At 37.7% G+C, this 18,592-nt stretch overlaps 1 protein-coding gene across 11 annotated transcripts in view; it reads right to left on the bottom strand.

The window, feature by feature from the left end:
• Positions 1–18,592, bottom strand: part of SLC38A9 (solute carrier family 38 member 9) — an 82,312-nt gene that overhangs the window by 22,032 nt on the left and 41,688 nt on the right. For all 11 annotated transcript variants that reach the window (XR_013379760.1, XM_077897835.1, XM_077897840.1 and 8 more), the window contains 2 exons: positions 16,908–17,102; positions 15,016–15,123 (listed from right to left, as the gene is read on the bottom strand). Coding sequence is in view for 10 of the 11 variants with exons in the window: in XM_077897835.1 (XP_077753961.1) it covers positions 15,016–15,123; positions 16,908–17,102 (303 nt within the window). In the remaining variant the exon portion in view is untranslated. The remainder of the gene's footprint in view (positions 1–15,015; positions 15,124–16,907; positions 17,103–18,592) is intronic.

Below are 18,592 nucleotides of genomic sequence, written 5' to 3' on the forward strand. Positions count from 1 at the left end.
CAGTGCTAGATCTAGACAAAGTTGGTGACAAAATGGAGAACAACCCATCTTGAAGGACTCCTTAGTATAAAAAGGACTGTTTATCCTTTTCTTGTTTAGAAAATAAAGTCCACTGACATTTTGCCATAGTATTTAGGAAAGGAAGTAAGAATCAAGCATTGATTCTGAAAGAAATCAGGATTGTAAGATTTAAAAAATTACACAACTTAGTTTTCCACTAAATTTTTGTTGAAATGTTAGCTTTTATCTAAATTTTTATTTGCAGAAGCAATTCAAAGTATATTCTTCTGGGATGCCTGGATGGCTCAGTTAAGTGTCCTACTGTTGGTTTTGGCTCAGCTCATGATCTCAGTCAGGGTTGTAAGAATAAGCCCTGTCGTGAGCTCCACAGTGGGTAGGGAGCCTGCTTAAGACTCTCAACCTCTCCTGCTGCACTCCCCCCACACCCTGTGCACACTCATTCTAAAAAAAACACAAAAAACAAAATAAAAATTTTCTCAGGAAAATTCTCCCCCTTTGTCTATAATCTTTTAAACTTTTTACATCTAAGCAATAAAATAAAATGTGGGGGCAACTCCCACTTCTGTTTAAAAAAATAAAATGTTTTCAAAAAGATTTTAGGGCAGCCCGGGGTGGCTCGGCGGTTTGGCGCCTGCCTTCGGCCTGGGGCCTGATCCTGGAGACCTGGGATCGAGTCCCACGTCGGGCTCCCTGCCTGGAGCCTGCTTCTCTCTCTACCTGTGTCTCTGCCTCTCTCTCTCTCTCTCTCTCTCTGTCTTTCATGAATAAATAAAATCTTTAAAAAAAAAAATAAATAAAAAATAAAAAAGATTTTATTTTTAAGTAATCTCTACACCCATCGTGGGGCTTGAACTTACAACTTTGAGATCAAGAACTGCATGCTCCATAAACTGAGCCAGCCAGGAGCCCCTCCAAAATCAACTCTTAATACATTGAGCATACGAGGATACACTGATCACTTCAGATCAAGAGTCAGCATTATATTTATATAATAGAGAAGTAGCATTTTTGGAAAGATGATAAAATTATTATTTACATGACTTTATTCTCTGCAGAGCAGCAACTGAAAAACTCTTCAGTAAGAATTCAAAGTCATCGAATCACAAAAGAGAAAGAAAGGAACAAAGGAATTAAAAACAACCAGAAATCAGTTAATAAAAAGGCAATATTAAGCGTATAACTATCAATAATTATTTTAAATGTAAATGAATTAAATTCTCCAACCAAAAGATACTGAATGGGTAAAATAATAAGACTCAACCAGATGCTGCCTATTAAGAGATTCACTTCAGCTTTAAGGACACACAAAGTCCAAAAGTGAAGGGATAGAAAAAGATATTCCATGCAAGTGTAAATCAAAATAAAACAAGGCTATACGTATATCCAACAAAATAGACTTTAAATCACAGACTGGGACACTTGGGTGGCTCAACTGGTTAAATGTCTGCCTTCAACTCAGGTCGTGATGCCAGGATCCGGGATCCTGGGATCAAGCCCCATGTTGGGCTTCCTGCTCAGTGGGGAGTCTGCTTCTCCCTCTGCCCTTTCCCTCTTCTTGTGATCTCTCTCTCTCAAATAAATAAAATCTTAAAAAATATACTACAGACTGTATCAAGACACAAGGAAGGTCATTAAATAATGATAAAGGGATCAACTCATCAAGAGGGTATAATATTTGCAAATATTTATCTCCAACATAGGAGCATCTAAGTATATAAAGCAAATATGAACAAATGTGATGGGAAAAACAGATAGCAATATAATAACAGTAGAAGGCTTCAATATGCCACTTTTAACAACAAATAGATCACCCAGACAGAAAATCAATAAGGAAGCATTGGACTTAAATGACACATTACACCAGATGTACTTGATAGACACTTACAGAACATTCCATTCAATAACAGAATACACATTCTTCTCAAGTGCACATGGAACATCTCCAGGATACATCACATGTTATAGCCCATTAAATATGTCTCAACAAATTTAAGAGAATTGAAATCTTACCAAACATCTTTTCCAACCATGATGGTATGAAACTAGAAATCAACTATTAGAAAAAAAAACTGGAAAATTCACAAATATGTGGTGATTAAGTAACAATGTTACTGAACAACCAATGAGACAAAGAAGGAATCAAAAAGAGAAATCAGTATGTTGAGACAAATGAAAACGGAAACACAAAACTTAACACGGAAACACAAAACTTAACTTAAAAACACAACTTAACAAAACTTAAAGAATGAAGCAAAAAAAGTTCTAAGAGGACAGTTTACAGTGATAAACAATCACACTAAGAAACCAGAAAGATCTCAAATAAACACTAGATGCCTGAGTGGCTCATATGGTTGAGCATGGCTCAGGTTATGATCTCAGGGCCCTAAGGTTGAGCCCCACACTGGGCTCTGCACTCATTGGAGAGTTTGCTTGAGGATTCTCCTTCTTCCTCTGCCCCTCCCCCTGCTTGAGCATGTGCTTTCTATCTCAAATACATAAACAAATCTTTAAAAAACTCCCTCAACTTTATACCTCAAGCAATAATGAGAAAAAAGAACAAATTAACCTGAAGTAGAATAAAGGAAATAGCAACGATAAGAACAGAAATAAATGAAAGAGAGACTAAAAAAATAGAAAAAAAAATCAATAAAACTAAGCAGGGTTTTTGAAAAGATAAAATAGAAAAACATTTCGCTAGATTAAACAAGAAAAAAGAGGACTCAAATAAAAAAATTATAAATGCAAGAGAAGACAGCACAACTGATACCAAAGAAATACAAAGATTTATAAGAGACTACTGTAGGGGCAGCTGGGTGGCTCAGTGGTTGAGCGTCTGCCTTGGGCTCAGGGTGTGAGCCCAGGACCCTAGGATTGAGTCCTTATCAGGCTCTCTGAGGGGAGCCTGCTTTTCCCTCTGCCTACGTCTCTGCCTCTCTCTGTGTCTCTCATGAATAAATAAATAAAATCTTTAAAAAAAGAGACTACTGTAAACACTTATACATCAACAAATTAGACAATCTAGAAAAAATAGATAGATACATTTCTAGAAATATACAAACTACCAAGACTGAATTATAAATGGAAAATATGAACAGACCAATTTCTTTCTTTTTTAAAAAAAAGATTTTATTTATTTATTCATGAGAGACACACAGAGAGAGGCAGAGACAGAGGCAGAGGGAGAAGCAGGCTTCATGCAGGGAGCCCGACATGGGATTCAATCCCGGGTCTCCAGGATCACACCCTGGACTGAAGGCGGTGCCAAACCGCTGAGCCACCAGGGCTGCCCGAACAGACCAATTTTTTTTTTTTTTTAAGATTTTATTTATTTATTCATGGGAGACAGAGAGAGAGAGAGAGTTAGAGGCAGAGACACAGGCAGAGGGAGAAGCAGGCTCCATGCAGGGAGCCCAACGTGGGACTTGATCCCGCGTCTCCAGGATCCTGCCCTAGGCTGAAGGTGGCACCAAACCGCTGAGCCACCAGGGCTGCCCAACAGACCAATTTCTAATGAGGAGACTGAATCAGTAACCAGAAACCTCCCAATAAAGAAAAGTCCAGGCAAGACCAGATGTCTTCACTGGTGATTTCTACCAAATATTTGAAGAATTAATACTAATCCTTTTTAAACTCTTCCAAAAAATAAAAGAGGAGGGAACACTTCCAAACTCACTTTATGAGGCCAATATTACTCTGATCCTTATATCAAATCCAGACAAGGACACTACAAAAAAAGCAAATTATAGGCCAATATCCTTGATGAACAGGAATGTAAAAATTGTCAACAAACCATTAGCGAACTGAATTCATTAAGACATTAAAAGGATAATATGCCATGATTAAGTGGGATTTATTTTAGGGATGCAAGGATAGTTCAACATCCACAAATTAATCAATGTGATATACCACATTAATAAAACCAGGGATAAAAATCATTTGATCATCTTAATGCATGCAGAAAAAGCATTTTACAAATTTCAACATCCATTTATGATAAAAACTCTCAACAAACTGGCTACGGAGGGAATGTACGTCAACATAATAAATCCATGATCAAGATCATACTCAACAGTGAAAAGGTGAAAATTTTTCTTCCAAGATCAGGAACGAGACAGGATGCCCACTCTCACCATTTTTATTCAACACAGTATTAGAAATCCTAGCCACAACAATTAACCAAGAAAAAGAAATTAAAGTTACCCAAATTAGAAAGGAAGAAATAAAACTGTCTCCATTTGCAGATGACATAATATTATATATAGAAAACTCTAAAGACTCCACTGAAAAACTGTGAGAACTAATAAATAAATTCAGTAAAGTTTCAGGATACAAAACCAATATGTAAAAATCTCACTAACAATGAACCATTAGAAACAGAAATTAAGAGAACAATTCCAATAACAATAACATATAAAAAATAAAGTACTTAAGAATAAATTTAACCAAAGAGGTGAAAGATCTGTAAGGTGAAAAGTATGACAGTAATGAAAGAAACTGAAGAAGACACAAATAAATGGAAATATTTCATGTCCATGTTTAAAGAATTATTACTATTAAAATGGTCATGCTATCCAAAGCAATTCAATGCAATCCCTATTCAAATTCTTTTTTTTTTTTTTTAAGATTTTATTTATTCACTCATGAGAGACACACAGAGAGAGACAGAGGCAGAGAAAGCAGGCTCCTTGCAGGGAGCCTGACGAGGGACTCAATCCTGGGACTCCAGGATCACAACCTGGGCCGAAGGCAGGGGCCAAACAGCCTAGCCACTCAGGGATTCCCCCCCTATTCAAATTCTAATGGCATTTTTCACAGAAATAGAACAAATTATCCTAAAATATGTATAGCATTGCAAAAGACCCTGAAAGCCAAAGTGGTCTTGAGGAAGAGCAAGACTGAAGGTTTCACTATCCCAGATTTGATTTTATTTTGTTTTTAAAGATTTTATTGATTTATTCATAAGAGAGAGAGAGAGAAAGAGAGGGGCAGAGACATAGGCAGGGAGAGAAGCAGGCTCCTCACAGGAAGCCCTGATGCGGGACTTAATCCCCAGACTGGGATCACACCCTCACACCCTGAGCCAAAGGCAGACACTCAACTGCTGAGCGACCCAGGTGTCCCAACACAATCCCAGATTTTATTTTATTTTTATTTTTTTATTTTCCAGATTTTAAAGTTTAGTACAAAACTATGGTAGTCAAAACAGTATGGTACTAGCAAAAAAAGAGACATAGAGATCAATGGAACAGAAGAGAGTGCCCAGAAATAAACCCATACATATATTCATTTATGTCAATTCATTTATGTCAAAGGAGCCAAAATAAAGTGGATCACTCATCACCCACCTCTGAATTATCACCTCAGCAGTGCTTTTGTACATCCAGGTTCTTTTTTGTTTTTTTGTTGTTTTTTTAAGATTTTATTTATTTATTCATAGAGACACAGAGAGAGAGAGAGGCAGAGACACAGGCAGAGGGAGAAGCAGGCTCCATGCAGGGAGCCGGACATGGGACTCGATCCTGGGTCTTCAGGATCACAACCCGGGCTGCAGGTGGCACTAAACCCCTGCACCACCGGGGCTGCCCCTATATCCAGGTTCTGACAGTATTTTCATTAACGCTACTTTTCTACATATTCTGTTGATTCAGAGAGTGAATAAATGAGGCTATAGCACCTCTGACCTCAACTTATATTATAATTATGCATTTGACTGTAGCAGCTCCATTATGAATCTTAGTTTTAGGCAGGGAATTATAGGACTTTTTTTCCTCTACCCAATTGACCTCCTGGAGTCATTGATTATGTCCTAACTTCAGCCAACCTTAAATAAAGGGTAAGGAGTGTTTCAGAGCCACTGAAGTTATTTTTAGCTTAAAAGAAAAGGCTTTTCATGATTGGGATTTTGCCTACTTATCCTTATCTCCAATCTTTTCCCCAACTAGTATTCTTTCAATCCAGCCACCCAGATTCTTGTAATTTCCTAAATGGATCATGTTATCTTAGGCCTTAACTGTTGCTTAAACATGTTCTACTGATCTGGCATATATCCCTTCCTCCAACTTTTTTTTCACTTAAAGAACTCCTTTTGGTCCTTAGAACCTTTTCCTGATTTCTAATTCTTTTTTATTTGCAATTCCTCTATCTTATTGTGTCATATTTATCTATGCACTATGATCAATAACTCACAAATTGGTCTTACTGTTCAACTCTAAGCTCCTAGAAGGCAGTGAGCCATGTTATTTTTTTGAGAATGTATGGCACATAATCAGAAGTATTCATTTATATTCAGGATAAAGGACTTTAGCCATGTAAGTGGTCAAAATTCTATTTAAAACTGTTCAGAATGATTTTTTTTGCTAATATCTTTTAGTTTTCAATAAGCTCTCTTCAGAATAGCTGATCTTTTCTTTCAGAGCAATCAACTTCTATTACCTCTAACTGCTTCCTGAAACAACTTGTTAATTGATCCTTTTCTAACTATGACAGGTGATATCAGTGTTGTTTCTCGTCAAAAGAGAGTAAGTATTCAGCTTTTTCCAATTAATCAACAAAAACAGTTTTTGAGTAACTTAAAAACCTGAAATTCTTTTCAACAGTTTTACTGAGATATTCATATGCACTTCACCCCCTTAAAGTGTACAACCATTTTGGAAAGCCTTTTGGCAACATCTACCAAAGCAGAATGTATGCATACTCTTTGATCTTGCAATTCTACTCTTAGGTTTATGCTCTAGAGAAACCTGTCATATTTTCACCCAAAGATATGTGTAAGAATAGAGTAGAGCAATAAACATAATACTAAACAACTGGAGACAAATGTCCCTCAACAGTAAAGATCAACAAATTGTGGGTATACTTACACAATTAAATACCATTGAGAATGAACTACAAAAAGACACAACTATATGGATCAATATCACAATTTAATGCTGATTGGAAGAAGCCAGACACTAAAGAACATATGTTTTATATTCCTTTTACATGACATTAAAACCAAATCAAACCAAAATACAGACAAAACAAATCTCTGAAGTTAGAAGAATGGTTATCTTTGTAGGGAGATAGCAGCTGGTACGTATAATGAGAGGGGCTTCTGGAGTGCTAGTTTTTGCCCTGCTGCTGGGTATCTAGTATACTGTTTGTGAAAATTATCAAGCTGTATACTTAAGAGTTGTGCACTTGTATATGTTATGCTTCAATAAAAAGTTTAAAAGCAAAAACAAAAAGAATGGTAGGGCCTACAAATAAAAAATATGAAAACAGAAATTTGATTATATTTGGAAGCATTATTAAGTGTCAATGAGTGCATGGTAGAAGGTAGTCTGCTCCTAATGGAAAGCTTATAATAAAACTATTTTTATTTTTTTAATTCATTTATTCATGAGAGACACACAGAGACAGAGGCAGAGACATAGGCAGATGGGAGAAACAGGCTCCTTGCAGGGAGCCCAAAGCGGGACTTGATCCCAGAACCCTGGGATCACGCCCTGACCCAAAGGCAGACACTTAATCGCTGAGCCACCCAGGAGTCCCAATAATAAGACTTTAAAGCATATGTGGTCAGAAAATTTTTTCTGGTTGCAGATGAACACAATGCTATCATAAGGCAAATCACCACACAATCCCAGATCAATGTCTGAAATCAGTTTTAAAGCATTTAACAGTTTTTCATTTTAAAAATGTAGTCCTGGGGTGCCTGAGTGGCTCAGCTGGTTAAGCATCTGCCTTTGACTCAGGTTATGATCCAAGGGTACTGGGATCAAGCCCCATTTGGGCTCCCTGCTCAAGGGGAGCCTGCTTCTTGCTTTCCCTTTGTTGCTCCCCCGCTTATGTTCTCTCTCAAATGGATTAAAAAAAAAAAACAAAAAACAAAAACATAGTCCTTTTTTTTTTTTTTTAAAGATTTTATTTATTTATTCATGATAGTCACAGAGAGAGAGAGAGAGAGACACAGGCAGAGGGAGAAGCAGGCTCCATGCACCGGGAGCCCGATGTGGGATTCGATCCCGGGTCTCCAGGATCGCGCCCTGGGCCAAAGGCAGGCGCCAAACCGCTGCGCCACCCAGGGATCCCCAAAAACATAGTCCTAAATGTGTCTAATTGTTGAGAGTTAAACAGTATTATGGAGCTTCCAACAAAAAACAGCATTCTCTTACTTCATATCTCCCATCCTGAAGCCTATTTCCTAAAGGTAATTAATTAGAACTCATAACTATTCAGCACACTGTAAATTTATAATCTTTTAAAAAATATGTTTATATTACTTTTCCTTTCTTTTTAAAATTTTAGACATAATCCATTGATTTTCCACCAGGAGACTTTAGTCCTCTTACTTTTTTTTTTTCTTTTTTAAAAGATTTTATTTATTCATGAGGACACAGAGAGAGAAGTAGAGACACAGGCAGAGAGAGAAGCAGGCTCCATGCAGGGAGCCTGATGTGGGACTTGATCCCAGATCCCGGGATCACGCCCTGAGCCAAAGGCAGACACTCAACCACTGAGCCACCCAGGAGTCCCTCCTCTTACATTTTTTAAAAAAACATTTTTATTTATTTATTCACAAGAGACAGGGAGGGAGAGAGAGAGAGAGAGAGAGGCAGAGACACAGGCAGAGGGAGAAGCAGGCTCCATATAGAGAGCCCAATGTGGGACTCGATGCCGGGACTCCAGGATCACACCCTGAGTGGAAGGCAGACGTCCAACCGCTGAGGCACCCAGGCGTCCCAACATAATTCTTTTTTTTTTTTTTTTTTAAAGATTTTATTTGTTTGAGAGAGGGAGAGAGAGTGAGCATGAGTTGGGGTGGAGGGGCAGAGGGAGAAGTAGACTCGATCCCAGTGCCCTGGTCATGATCTGAGCCAAAGGCAGACACTTAACCAACTGAGCCACCCAGGTGACCCTATCTATAATCATAATCCTAATTCTGATTTTGCAAAATCAATATTTAGTGTTTTTTTTTTAATATTTAGTGTTTTAATTTTAATGATTATTCTGTATTATTCACAGGTAAGCCATGAAATGTTTTATCAATATATTTTCTTATATAAAAATACTTTTGTTGGCTTGTTTTTATGGAGGTTTATGGAGACTGAAGTTTTTCCTTTTTTGGTTTCCTGTCTACTTAACAATAATTTTTCCTCAAATTCTACAAAAGAATGGTAAAACTCCATTTCATCTATACAATGCATCAAACAATCTTTTCCGTTTCATTTTCCTTTTGGAAGAAAATGCCTCCTGGGGCCCTCTGTTGCTGTGATCTGGGCAGGTTGCTTGCTAGGCCTGCTGCACAGCTGTTTCTTAGCATAGGCCTTCACCACTTCTCTGAGGATTTTTGTGATTTACTGCTTTTTGGTGGAGCACATTCTGCAGGGTTTTTTTTGTGTGTGTGTGAGAAAGAGTGCATGGAAGGTAAAGTTTTGTGAGACTTTACCTTCTGAAAATATCTTTGTTGTACTCTAACACTTAGGTGAGGGTATAGTGGGATTTAGAATTTTAGGTTAAAATAACTTATCCTGAGACTTCATGACATTTTTCTCTTTTAGCTTTGGAGTTGGTTAAAATGTCTGAGAGTATTCTGACTCCAGACCTTTTGTAAAACCTGTTCTTCATCCCTAGAACCTTTCAGGGTCTTTATCTACGGTGTTCAGAAATCTTACGATGATATGCTTTGGTGTGGGTTTTATTCACAGTGCTGGGCACTTTGGGGTCTGTATGTCTAGAAACTCATGTTCTTTAGTTAGTGGGAAATGTCTTAAATTATTTCTTTGATAATTTCCTCCTCCTTTCGTTTTCTCTCTGCTCCATGGAACTATTTTTAGTTATTGGGCTACCTGGATTAATTCTTTAATTTTCTTATCTTTTCTCTATTTTTCTTTCCTTCTTTCCTCTCTCCTGCTTTCCATCCCTCCTTTCTTCCATCCAACCATGATTTCTAATCTACTTTTTGGAAGTTGGCTTTATCTTCCAAATTTTCTTTGCATTCTTAACTTTTATTATATTTTTGGTTTCTAAGACCAACCTCCCTCCTTTCCTTGGCACTCAATTAATGTTTCACGGATATATCACTGTCTTTTGTCACTTTGAGAAGGTAATTTTTGGGATGTTTTCCTTTTTTTTTTTTTTTAAAGATTTTATTTATTCATGAGAGACAAAGAGAGGCAGAGACACAGGCAGAGGGAGAAGCAGGCTCCACGCAGGCAGCCCAATGTGGGACTTGATCCCAGAACCCCAGAATCATACCCTGAGCCAAAGCAGACGCTCAACCACTGAGCCACCCAGGTGTTCCTGTTTTCTTATTCTTTTTCCCTCTTATTCTCTTTTCCTTACAAGGTCTTCTTCCCTGGCCTAGTTTTGTTTTCAAGTCAGAGGCTTTCCACAAGTATCTAGTGATTTTTGGCTATCTTTTTTTTTTTAATAATGAAAAGAAAAGTGAAGCATAAAAAAAAAGTATAGTTAGTAAACATCTAAATGGTCTGATATAAGCAAGGTACCTGCCATTTCTTTGGTAAAACCCAAATGTCCAAGATTCTAGCTCTTTCTTCTTGGGCATATCAGTTTCTCCAGAGGAGAATCCTGTTATCTTATACTCTCAACATTCTGGAAGCCAAAGAGTAAAGAAAAGAGAATTGAAGGGAACAAAGGGAGAGAGGAGAGTCTCACCACTCGACATAACACTTTCACTTAGTTCCTTAGTTCATTTGTTGTATTTGGAGAACCTGAGTTCTGAGCCTAATTCAGTTTCTTCCATCTTTTGATAGGTGGAGGAGGATAGTTAAAATCTATCTATTCCTGATGTAAACTTTCATGGCATTCTCCCCATTTTAAGCCCTTTTTCCTTACTCTTGCTTTCAGAGTGACCCAAATGACTCCAACTACTGAGGGTTTCAATCCCTCTCCACAGGTGCTTAAATTTCAGCTTTGTTTGCTTTGCTGTCAGTCTATCTACTAGTTTTCCAGTATCTATCAATCTGTTGCTGTCTCTTGTTTGCTGTTGTCTCTTCTATAGTCTGTGTTTGTTTTTACATTTTTTTTCTTCACAGTTGGTTTAATGAGATTAGAAGGGAGTAGGGATAAACACCTTTATTCATTCAACATTGTTTATGGACTACTCACTATGCCCTCAGAATTATTACAGGCCTCTGGGACACAACAGTAACAGACAAGTACAGAAAACAAAAACAAAGAATAACCCTTTTCACAAGATACACAAATTAAAAAAAAAAAAATACAGGTAACTCCTTACCAACTGAATTTTCATTCTCTGAATTCAAGAGCCAAATAGCTTTAGAAGCATTTTTAGAAAGTCCTTTGTTATCTTAATGTCTGCTATTTTCTGAAACTCAGGTACAAAATAGGTTAGAATAATAGATATCCCTTAATATTTCAATTCATTACTAGAATTAGTAACTTAGGGCTCCTTGGGTAGCTCAGTCAGTTAAGTGTCTGCCTTTGGCTCAGGTCATGATCCCGGAGTCCTGGGATTGAGCCCCCCATTTGACTCCCCATTCAGCAAGGAGTCTACTCTCTCTGCTTATTCCTCTGCTCATGTTCCCTTTCATTCTCTCTCAAATAAATAAATAAACCTTTAAAAAAAAAAAAGAATTTGGAACTTAATAGATTTAGAAAACCAGGGATACTTGCATATGATTTGATAGTGATGAGAGCACTAAAGAAAAATAAGCCACAACAAGAAGTGGGAGTGGGTAGGAAGCCAGGGAAGGCCTCTCTAATAATAATAACCAAGTGGATATCTGAGAAAAGACAAAGGCATTTCATGTACAGGTACCAGTTAATGCAAGGATTCTGAGCAAAGGAGAGTGCTTGCCATTCTTGTGGAATAGCAGGGAAGACAGTGTGGCTGAAGTGGACTGAATAAGTAGGAAAGTAATAGGGAATGATGGCAGACAGGAAGCCAGGAGTCAGATGATATAGGACTTGTGGACTATGACAGAGGCTTGTTTTATTTTTATTTTTTAAAGATTTTTATTTATTTATTTGAGAGAGAGAAAGAGAGAGAGAGAGTGCATGAGCAAGGGGGTGGAGAAGAGGCAGAGGGAGAGAGGGAAGCAGGCTCCCCACTGAGCAGGGAGCCAGACAAGGGGCTTAATCCCAGGACCCTGAGATCATGACCTGAGCCAAAGGCAGCCACTTAACCCATTGAGCCACCCAGATGCCCTGAAGCTTGCGTTATTCTAAGTGAGACAGGAAACCATTAGAGGCTTTTGAAGGTTGTTTTAAAAACATCACCCTGGCTGCTAGGTGAAGAACAGACTATAGAGGGGGAGGCAGAGTGGAAATGGTGAGACTAGTTAAGAGGCTACTACGTTAATCCAGGTGAGAGATTAGCAATTTGACTAATTCTTTCTAATGGAAATGATAAAAAGTAGTCAGATACTCAATTTATTTTAAAAGTACAGCTGACATGCTTTGTAGATATGGAGGGTAGGGGGAAAACAGTTAAGTATGATTTCTAAAGTTTGGGGCCTAAGCAAGTGGAAACCTGGGAGAAGAACAGATTAAGAATGTTGGTGTAATGTGGATAGATGAAGAAGGAAACAAATACTTGGTTTTCATAAAGAAGTTTGAAATATCTAGTGGATGTCCAAGTAGAAATGTAGAAGGGGCAGGTAGATACATAAGGATGGATCTTAGTGGAGAGATCTGGCCTAGAGATATAAAAGTGGGCCTAGTCACCATATAGACAATATATAAAGCCAGGTGACTACATGATATTTCTTAGGGAATAAAATAGGGAGAAAAGAAGTTTGAGTAAAACCCTATGATAATTCCATAACTGACTGGTCAGGAATGTGAGAAATTATTATTATTATTTTTTAAGATTTTATCTATTTATTCATGAGAGACACAGAAAGAAAGGCAGAGACAGGCAGAGGGAGAAACAGGCTTCCCATGGGGAGTCCAATGTGGGACTTGAATCCAGGACTCTGAGACCACAACCCGAGCCAAAGGCTGATATTCAACCTCTGAATCACCCAGGCGCCAGAGAAATTTTCTTAAAAGAATTAAGAGAAAATTGGGTTTAGAAGTTAAGAAAATGTTTCAAGATATAAGGAGTGACCAAATGTGCCCACGTTGCTAAGTTGAGATATGAGATATGGTCATTGGATATGAGAACTCGTCATTGGATTTTGCAAGATGGAGTTATTGGATGTCAGTGGAGTGACTGGGGCAAAAGCCTAGCTAACATGAGTTCAAGGCAAAATTGAAAGAGAAGTAGAGAGTAAGAATAGACAACTCTTTCAAAGAGTTTTTCTTTAAAGGGAAGCAATAGCTAGAGGGGAATGTGGGAGCATATGAGTTTTTGTTTTTTTAGACTGAGAGATAGATTTGTATTCTAGTAGGAATAGTTCAGTAAAGGAAATATTTAATGGTACATGATTAAGAAGACAGAAGGGATAACTAGAGAAATAAAGTCCTGGAGGCAGAAAAGAATAGGATAAAACACATAGGAGTATTTTTTTCTATTTTTCCAATTATCTAGGAAGAAGGGCAATAGGATTCATTGCATTGAAAAACATTTTTGATAATAAATGTATATAAAGATTCAATCAGAACTACAAGTTTCTGTGAATTCTTCATCAGGACAGTAAACAGACTCATATTCCAAAGTTCTCTGATTCTTAATTAGCCTTACTGAAAAAGACTTATGACATATTTATGACAGATTTCATAAAAAATTCTTCAATCATAATAAACTAATTTCAGGACCATAAATATAAACATGAGGCTTTTTAATCCTCATGATTCTCTGTATCATTCAGAAATGAAATAAAGTGAAATAAATGGTTTAATATGTATTTAAATGTTTTCTTTTCCATCTTTTAAATATTTATACTTTTTCCCCATTTCTCTCAAGTCCTATCATTAACAGAAACGTTTATCATTAAGACTCTTAATATAAATCAGTATGGACCTAATTTTAGAAAAAAACTTCCCAGACTATTTCTATCAATGAATGGCCACTAGCTTAAAGTGGCCATTTTCATTCATGTCCAACTTTACACACAATCTGGAAGAGAAGGATGCCTTTCAAGCTCCAGTATTTCCTTTATCTTTAATTTACACTGCCTTTTTAGTCTTTATGGGCTTCTTAGAGAAATAAAAAATCAAAGCTAATGCACCCAGATGATCTGAAAATAAGTAACCATAGTAGCAAACAACTTCCAACAAACAACTTGATATACTTGGAAAACCCAGACATGCTGTAAAAAAAGAAACCAAAGGAATGGGAGACAGTTATAAATGCTGACTTCAGAGAGTAACACCAGATACTAAATGGACTTGAATTCTAGACTGCCCAAATTGCCAGGTGAAGAATAGAAAGAAAGCAGTCTTTCTAAACCAACAAGAGATTTTTGTAGTGCTTTCTCCTCATGAGTTTTCAGGAGACTAGTCTAATATTCACTTCCATTTTCTAATCTGTTTTCTCATTTACATTGGCCATTCATTGCTTCACGGTGCTTTTATCATACCCCAGATCCACTGAATTTGGGTGAAATTTAAAACACTGCCAAATTATAACCATAAGAGAAAAAAGGAGGGGAGGGAATACTTAATAACCACCATCTTAATTAGCCTGAGAAACAATTAAAAAAAGAAAACTATAAGGGGAATAATGATGTTAATGAACAGTATTATCTACATATGTTAATCACTGACCGGGTTCTAAGCCTCTGAAATTCTAGGGGTATGTTTCCCCAGAAAAGTCTAGAAAATGAGTTTGATTTTTTAAATTGCATTGTAACTTCAATGAACTTCAATCCTTAACCAGAAATGATACAGAAGCCTGGTTACTCCTGAGAGAAAAGCAGAGTAATTTTAACTGCACTCCTGTTTTTAGCTTAATAGCATTAATAAAAAGTGCTCATCCAAATAAATACCATTATTTATATTACAATAATAATACTTAACAAGTTAACTAAAAGATCACATTTTTGTAATTTATTGATTCTTTATTTGGCTAAAACAGCTTACCTGGTACAAAATATTCTGTCTGCATAAACCAGTGAAATTCCAAATGAAATCCCAAGTGTATGGCCTTATAGGTGACAAGGAAAATCAAATAGAGAACAGACACTGTACCTGTGAGAAAAAATTTAGAAACCATTTATCATCTTTGTGTGTTTTACAGACTGTTTTAAAATTAAGCTTTGGGGCAGCCCTGGTGGCTCAGCAGTTTAGTGCTGCCTTCAGCCCAGGGCGTGATCCTGGAGACCCAGGATCGAGTCACACGTAGGGCTTCCTGCATGAAGCCTACTTCTCCCTCTGCCTGTGTCTCTGCCTCTCTCTCTATGTCTCTCATGAATAAATAAATAAAATCTTAAAAAATAAAAAAAGAAAAAAGAAATTAAGTCCAGTCATTATGGAGTAGAGTCAGGAAATACAAGTAGGTTTCTTTCTATAGGAATTAGACACTAATTTCTGTAAAGAAGCTATAATTGTAAAAGAAAGGGAAAGTACCAAAAAAACAAAGGGGAGGGGGAGGAAGCAAAATATTCTTAAGGAGATAATCAATCTGGTTACAAGTCTGGTGATTGTTTTAGCAAATACTTTACCAGTTTATATGCTAACTTTTAAAGAGCTGTTCCACAGGAAAGTCAGCAAGCAAATCAGGAAACCACAAATGAGCTATATAAGCTCTCTGTGGGTTCGCAGTTCAGCTGATTCAGAAATGATAAAAACAAGAGGCCAAAGCTTATATAACCACAATGCTTGATTTTCTGTGTGTGTCTGCGGCAGTCTTGCAGTGAATCCTATTGTGACACAGAGAAGTATAGAGAAATATCCTTACCTCCTCCTTTGGTCTTCTGGAAACCTCAAAAGCTACCTCCTTGATGTGATGAGTAATCTAATTATTTTATACTCTACACTGCCTACCAGGAGATCAAATCTATAGGGAGGAGGTGAAACCCTATGGTTTATTTGGGGTTATCAATTTTTTATGAACGTTATCTTTAGTTAGCCAGATCTAAGTTTCTTCTTTTTTAAAATATCTTATTTATTTATTCATGAGAGAGAGAGGCAGAGACACAGGCAGAGGGAGAAGCAGGCTCTATGCAGGGAGCCCGACATGGAACTCGATCCCGGGTCCCTGGGCTGAAGGCGGCGCTAACCCACTGAGCCACCCGGGCTGCCCCAAGATCTAAGTTTCCACTGAGGGTTCCTTTGCCATCTTAAATTTCAGTATTACAAAAGAAGACAGGATCAAAACATTCCTTTAATGATGCAGAAATTTGTGAAATTTCTTCAGTGACTTCAGAAATTTGAAAAACCAGGCTCACAGTAAGAAGTCTGTTCCTTTAAAGGAGGTAGTAGTGTTCCAAAAAGGAAAAAGCACTAAAGAGGAAAGCAAAAGCAGAATAAACCTCAATCGGTTGAGTTAGACAGAGAATGACATTCCAGGTAGAAAGCTAAGTGATAATTCTGTGACATACTCTTAAATAGAAACTAGGAAAAAATATTCTATAACCTCCTTTAGTAAATATTCTTATCTTACGCTTTCAATCCTTAGTATTGAGAATTCCTGTAATATCCAATTTGGATCTCTCCTCCTGAAAACTTCATCTGTTTCTTCTAAGTTGTACCCACTAAGGAAATGGGGAACAATGGTTCAGTAAGGATAGAATGGGAAATCTAGTAACTCATCTTTTAAAAAAAAGAACTTGGACTTTAAATGGTCATCTGCATTTTTCTCTGTGCCGAACTCCATAAAGAAAATAAAAAAGCAGGGTAACATATGAGTGAACAAATTAAACACAGGTAAACAGGGCTGGTAGGTAAGTCTCTCCCCAGCCAGATCATATTTCCACAGAATCCAGTGTGTATTCTATTACACAGAAGCTCTATAACACAGTGCTTCAGCTTACCTAGGATATTAAATTTTGAAAAAAATGAAGGAGATTTGAAATTGAGCAGTGGCAGGAGGAGCCCTATGAGGTAAAAGGGCACTGTCTTGGACTTATTCCACCACGTTTCAAACTGCTGGAGTTCTGTGTCATTGGCGTAGAAAATCATAGAGCCATTTTCAGGACTGCCACCACTCCCAGCACTTGGACAAATCACTGCAATAGGAAAAGCATCAGATTAGAGAAGATCATGAAGAATTCAAAATGACTATCCCAGAGACTGACACTTGCTCTACCAACCTCAATTTGTATCATGAATAAGTTTCTCCTTTCTGGAAAAAATAGAAGGTTATATTTAAATATATTAGGAATCTTTTACCTACAAATAATTAAAGGTAGGAGAATTTTAAAAAATTTTGAGGTATATCTTTTTTTTTTTTTCTTCTTGCCCCACCCCCACCCCCACCCTCAGCCCGCGACCCCAGGCCGTATATCCTTAATTTCTATGGGAAGCTATAAAATTATCCCACCAACTATCCTTTGGTTCCACTGCCAGAGAGAAAATATTGGGTTGAATGGCATTTGATCTTATTTATACAATAATGTAAGAAATATTCAGAGTAACTGGTGCAGCCACTCTGGAAAACTGTGTGGGGGTTCCTCAAAGAGTTAAAAATAGAACTGCCCTACAATCCAGCAATGCACTGCCGGGGATTTACCCCAAAGATACAGATGAAGTGAAACACCAGAACACCTGCACCCCGATGTTTATAGCAGCAATGTCCACAGTAACCAAACTGTGGAAGGAGCCTCGGTGTCCACTGAAAGATGAATGGATAAAGAAGCTGTGGTTTATGTATACAATGGAATATTAGCCATTAGAAATGACAAATATGGGATCCTTGGGTGGCGCAGCAGTTTGGCGCCTGCCTTTGGCCCAGGGCGCGATCCTGGAGACCCGGGATCGAATCTCACATTGGGCTCCCCGTGTATGGAGCCTGCTTCTCCCTCTGCCTGTCTCTGCCTCTCTCTCTCTCTCTCTGTATGACTATCATAAATAAATAAATTAAAAAAAAAAAAAAAGAAATGACAAATACCCACCATTTGCTTCGACATGGATGGAACTGGAGGGTATTATGCTGAGTAAAATATCAATCGGAGAAGGACAAACATTTTATGGTCTCATTTGGGGAATATAAAAAATTAGTGAAAGGGAATAAAGGGGAAAGGAGAGAAAATGAGTGAAAATATCAGTGAGGGTGACAAAACTTGAGAGACCCCTAACTCTGGGAAACGAACAAGGGGTAGTGGAAAGAGGGGTGGGCTGGGGGTTGGGGTGACTGGGTGATGGGCACTTGGCGGGATGAGCACTGGGTGTTATGCTATATGTTGGCAAATTGAACTCCAATTAAAAAAAAAAGAAATATTCAGAGTGATTGTTACCTTTGGGCTAATAACCCATACAAAGGCCAAAGAACAGGTTTCTTTCTTTCTTTTTAGAGGGGGGCAAGGGGCAAAGGAAGACAGAGAGAGAATCTCAAGCAAGCTCCATGCCCAGGGCACAGCCCGACGTGGGGCTCAATCTCACAACCCCAAGGTCATGATGTGAGTCAAAGTCAAGAGTCAGACAGTTAACCCACCTAGCCACCAAGCCACCCTAGAACAGGTTTCTTTTAACAATAAAACAAATCTATGGGTTTGGAATA

The sequence above is a fragment of the Canis aureus genome, chromosome 5 (assembly GCF_053574225.1).
Source record: "Canis aureus isolate CA01 chromosome 5, VMU_Caureus_v.1.0, whole genome shotgun sequence".
NCBI lineage: Eukaryota > Metazoa > Chordata > Mammalia > Carnivora > Canidae > Canis > Canis aureus.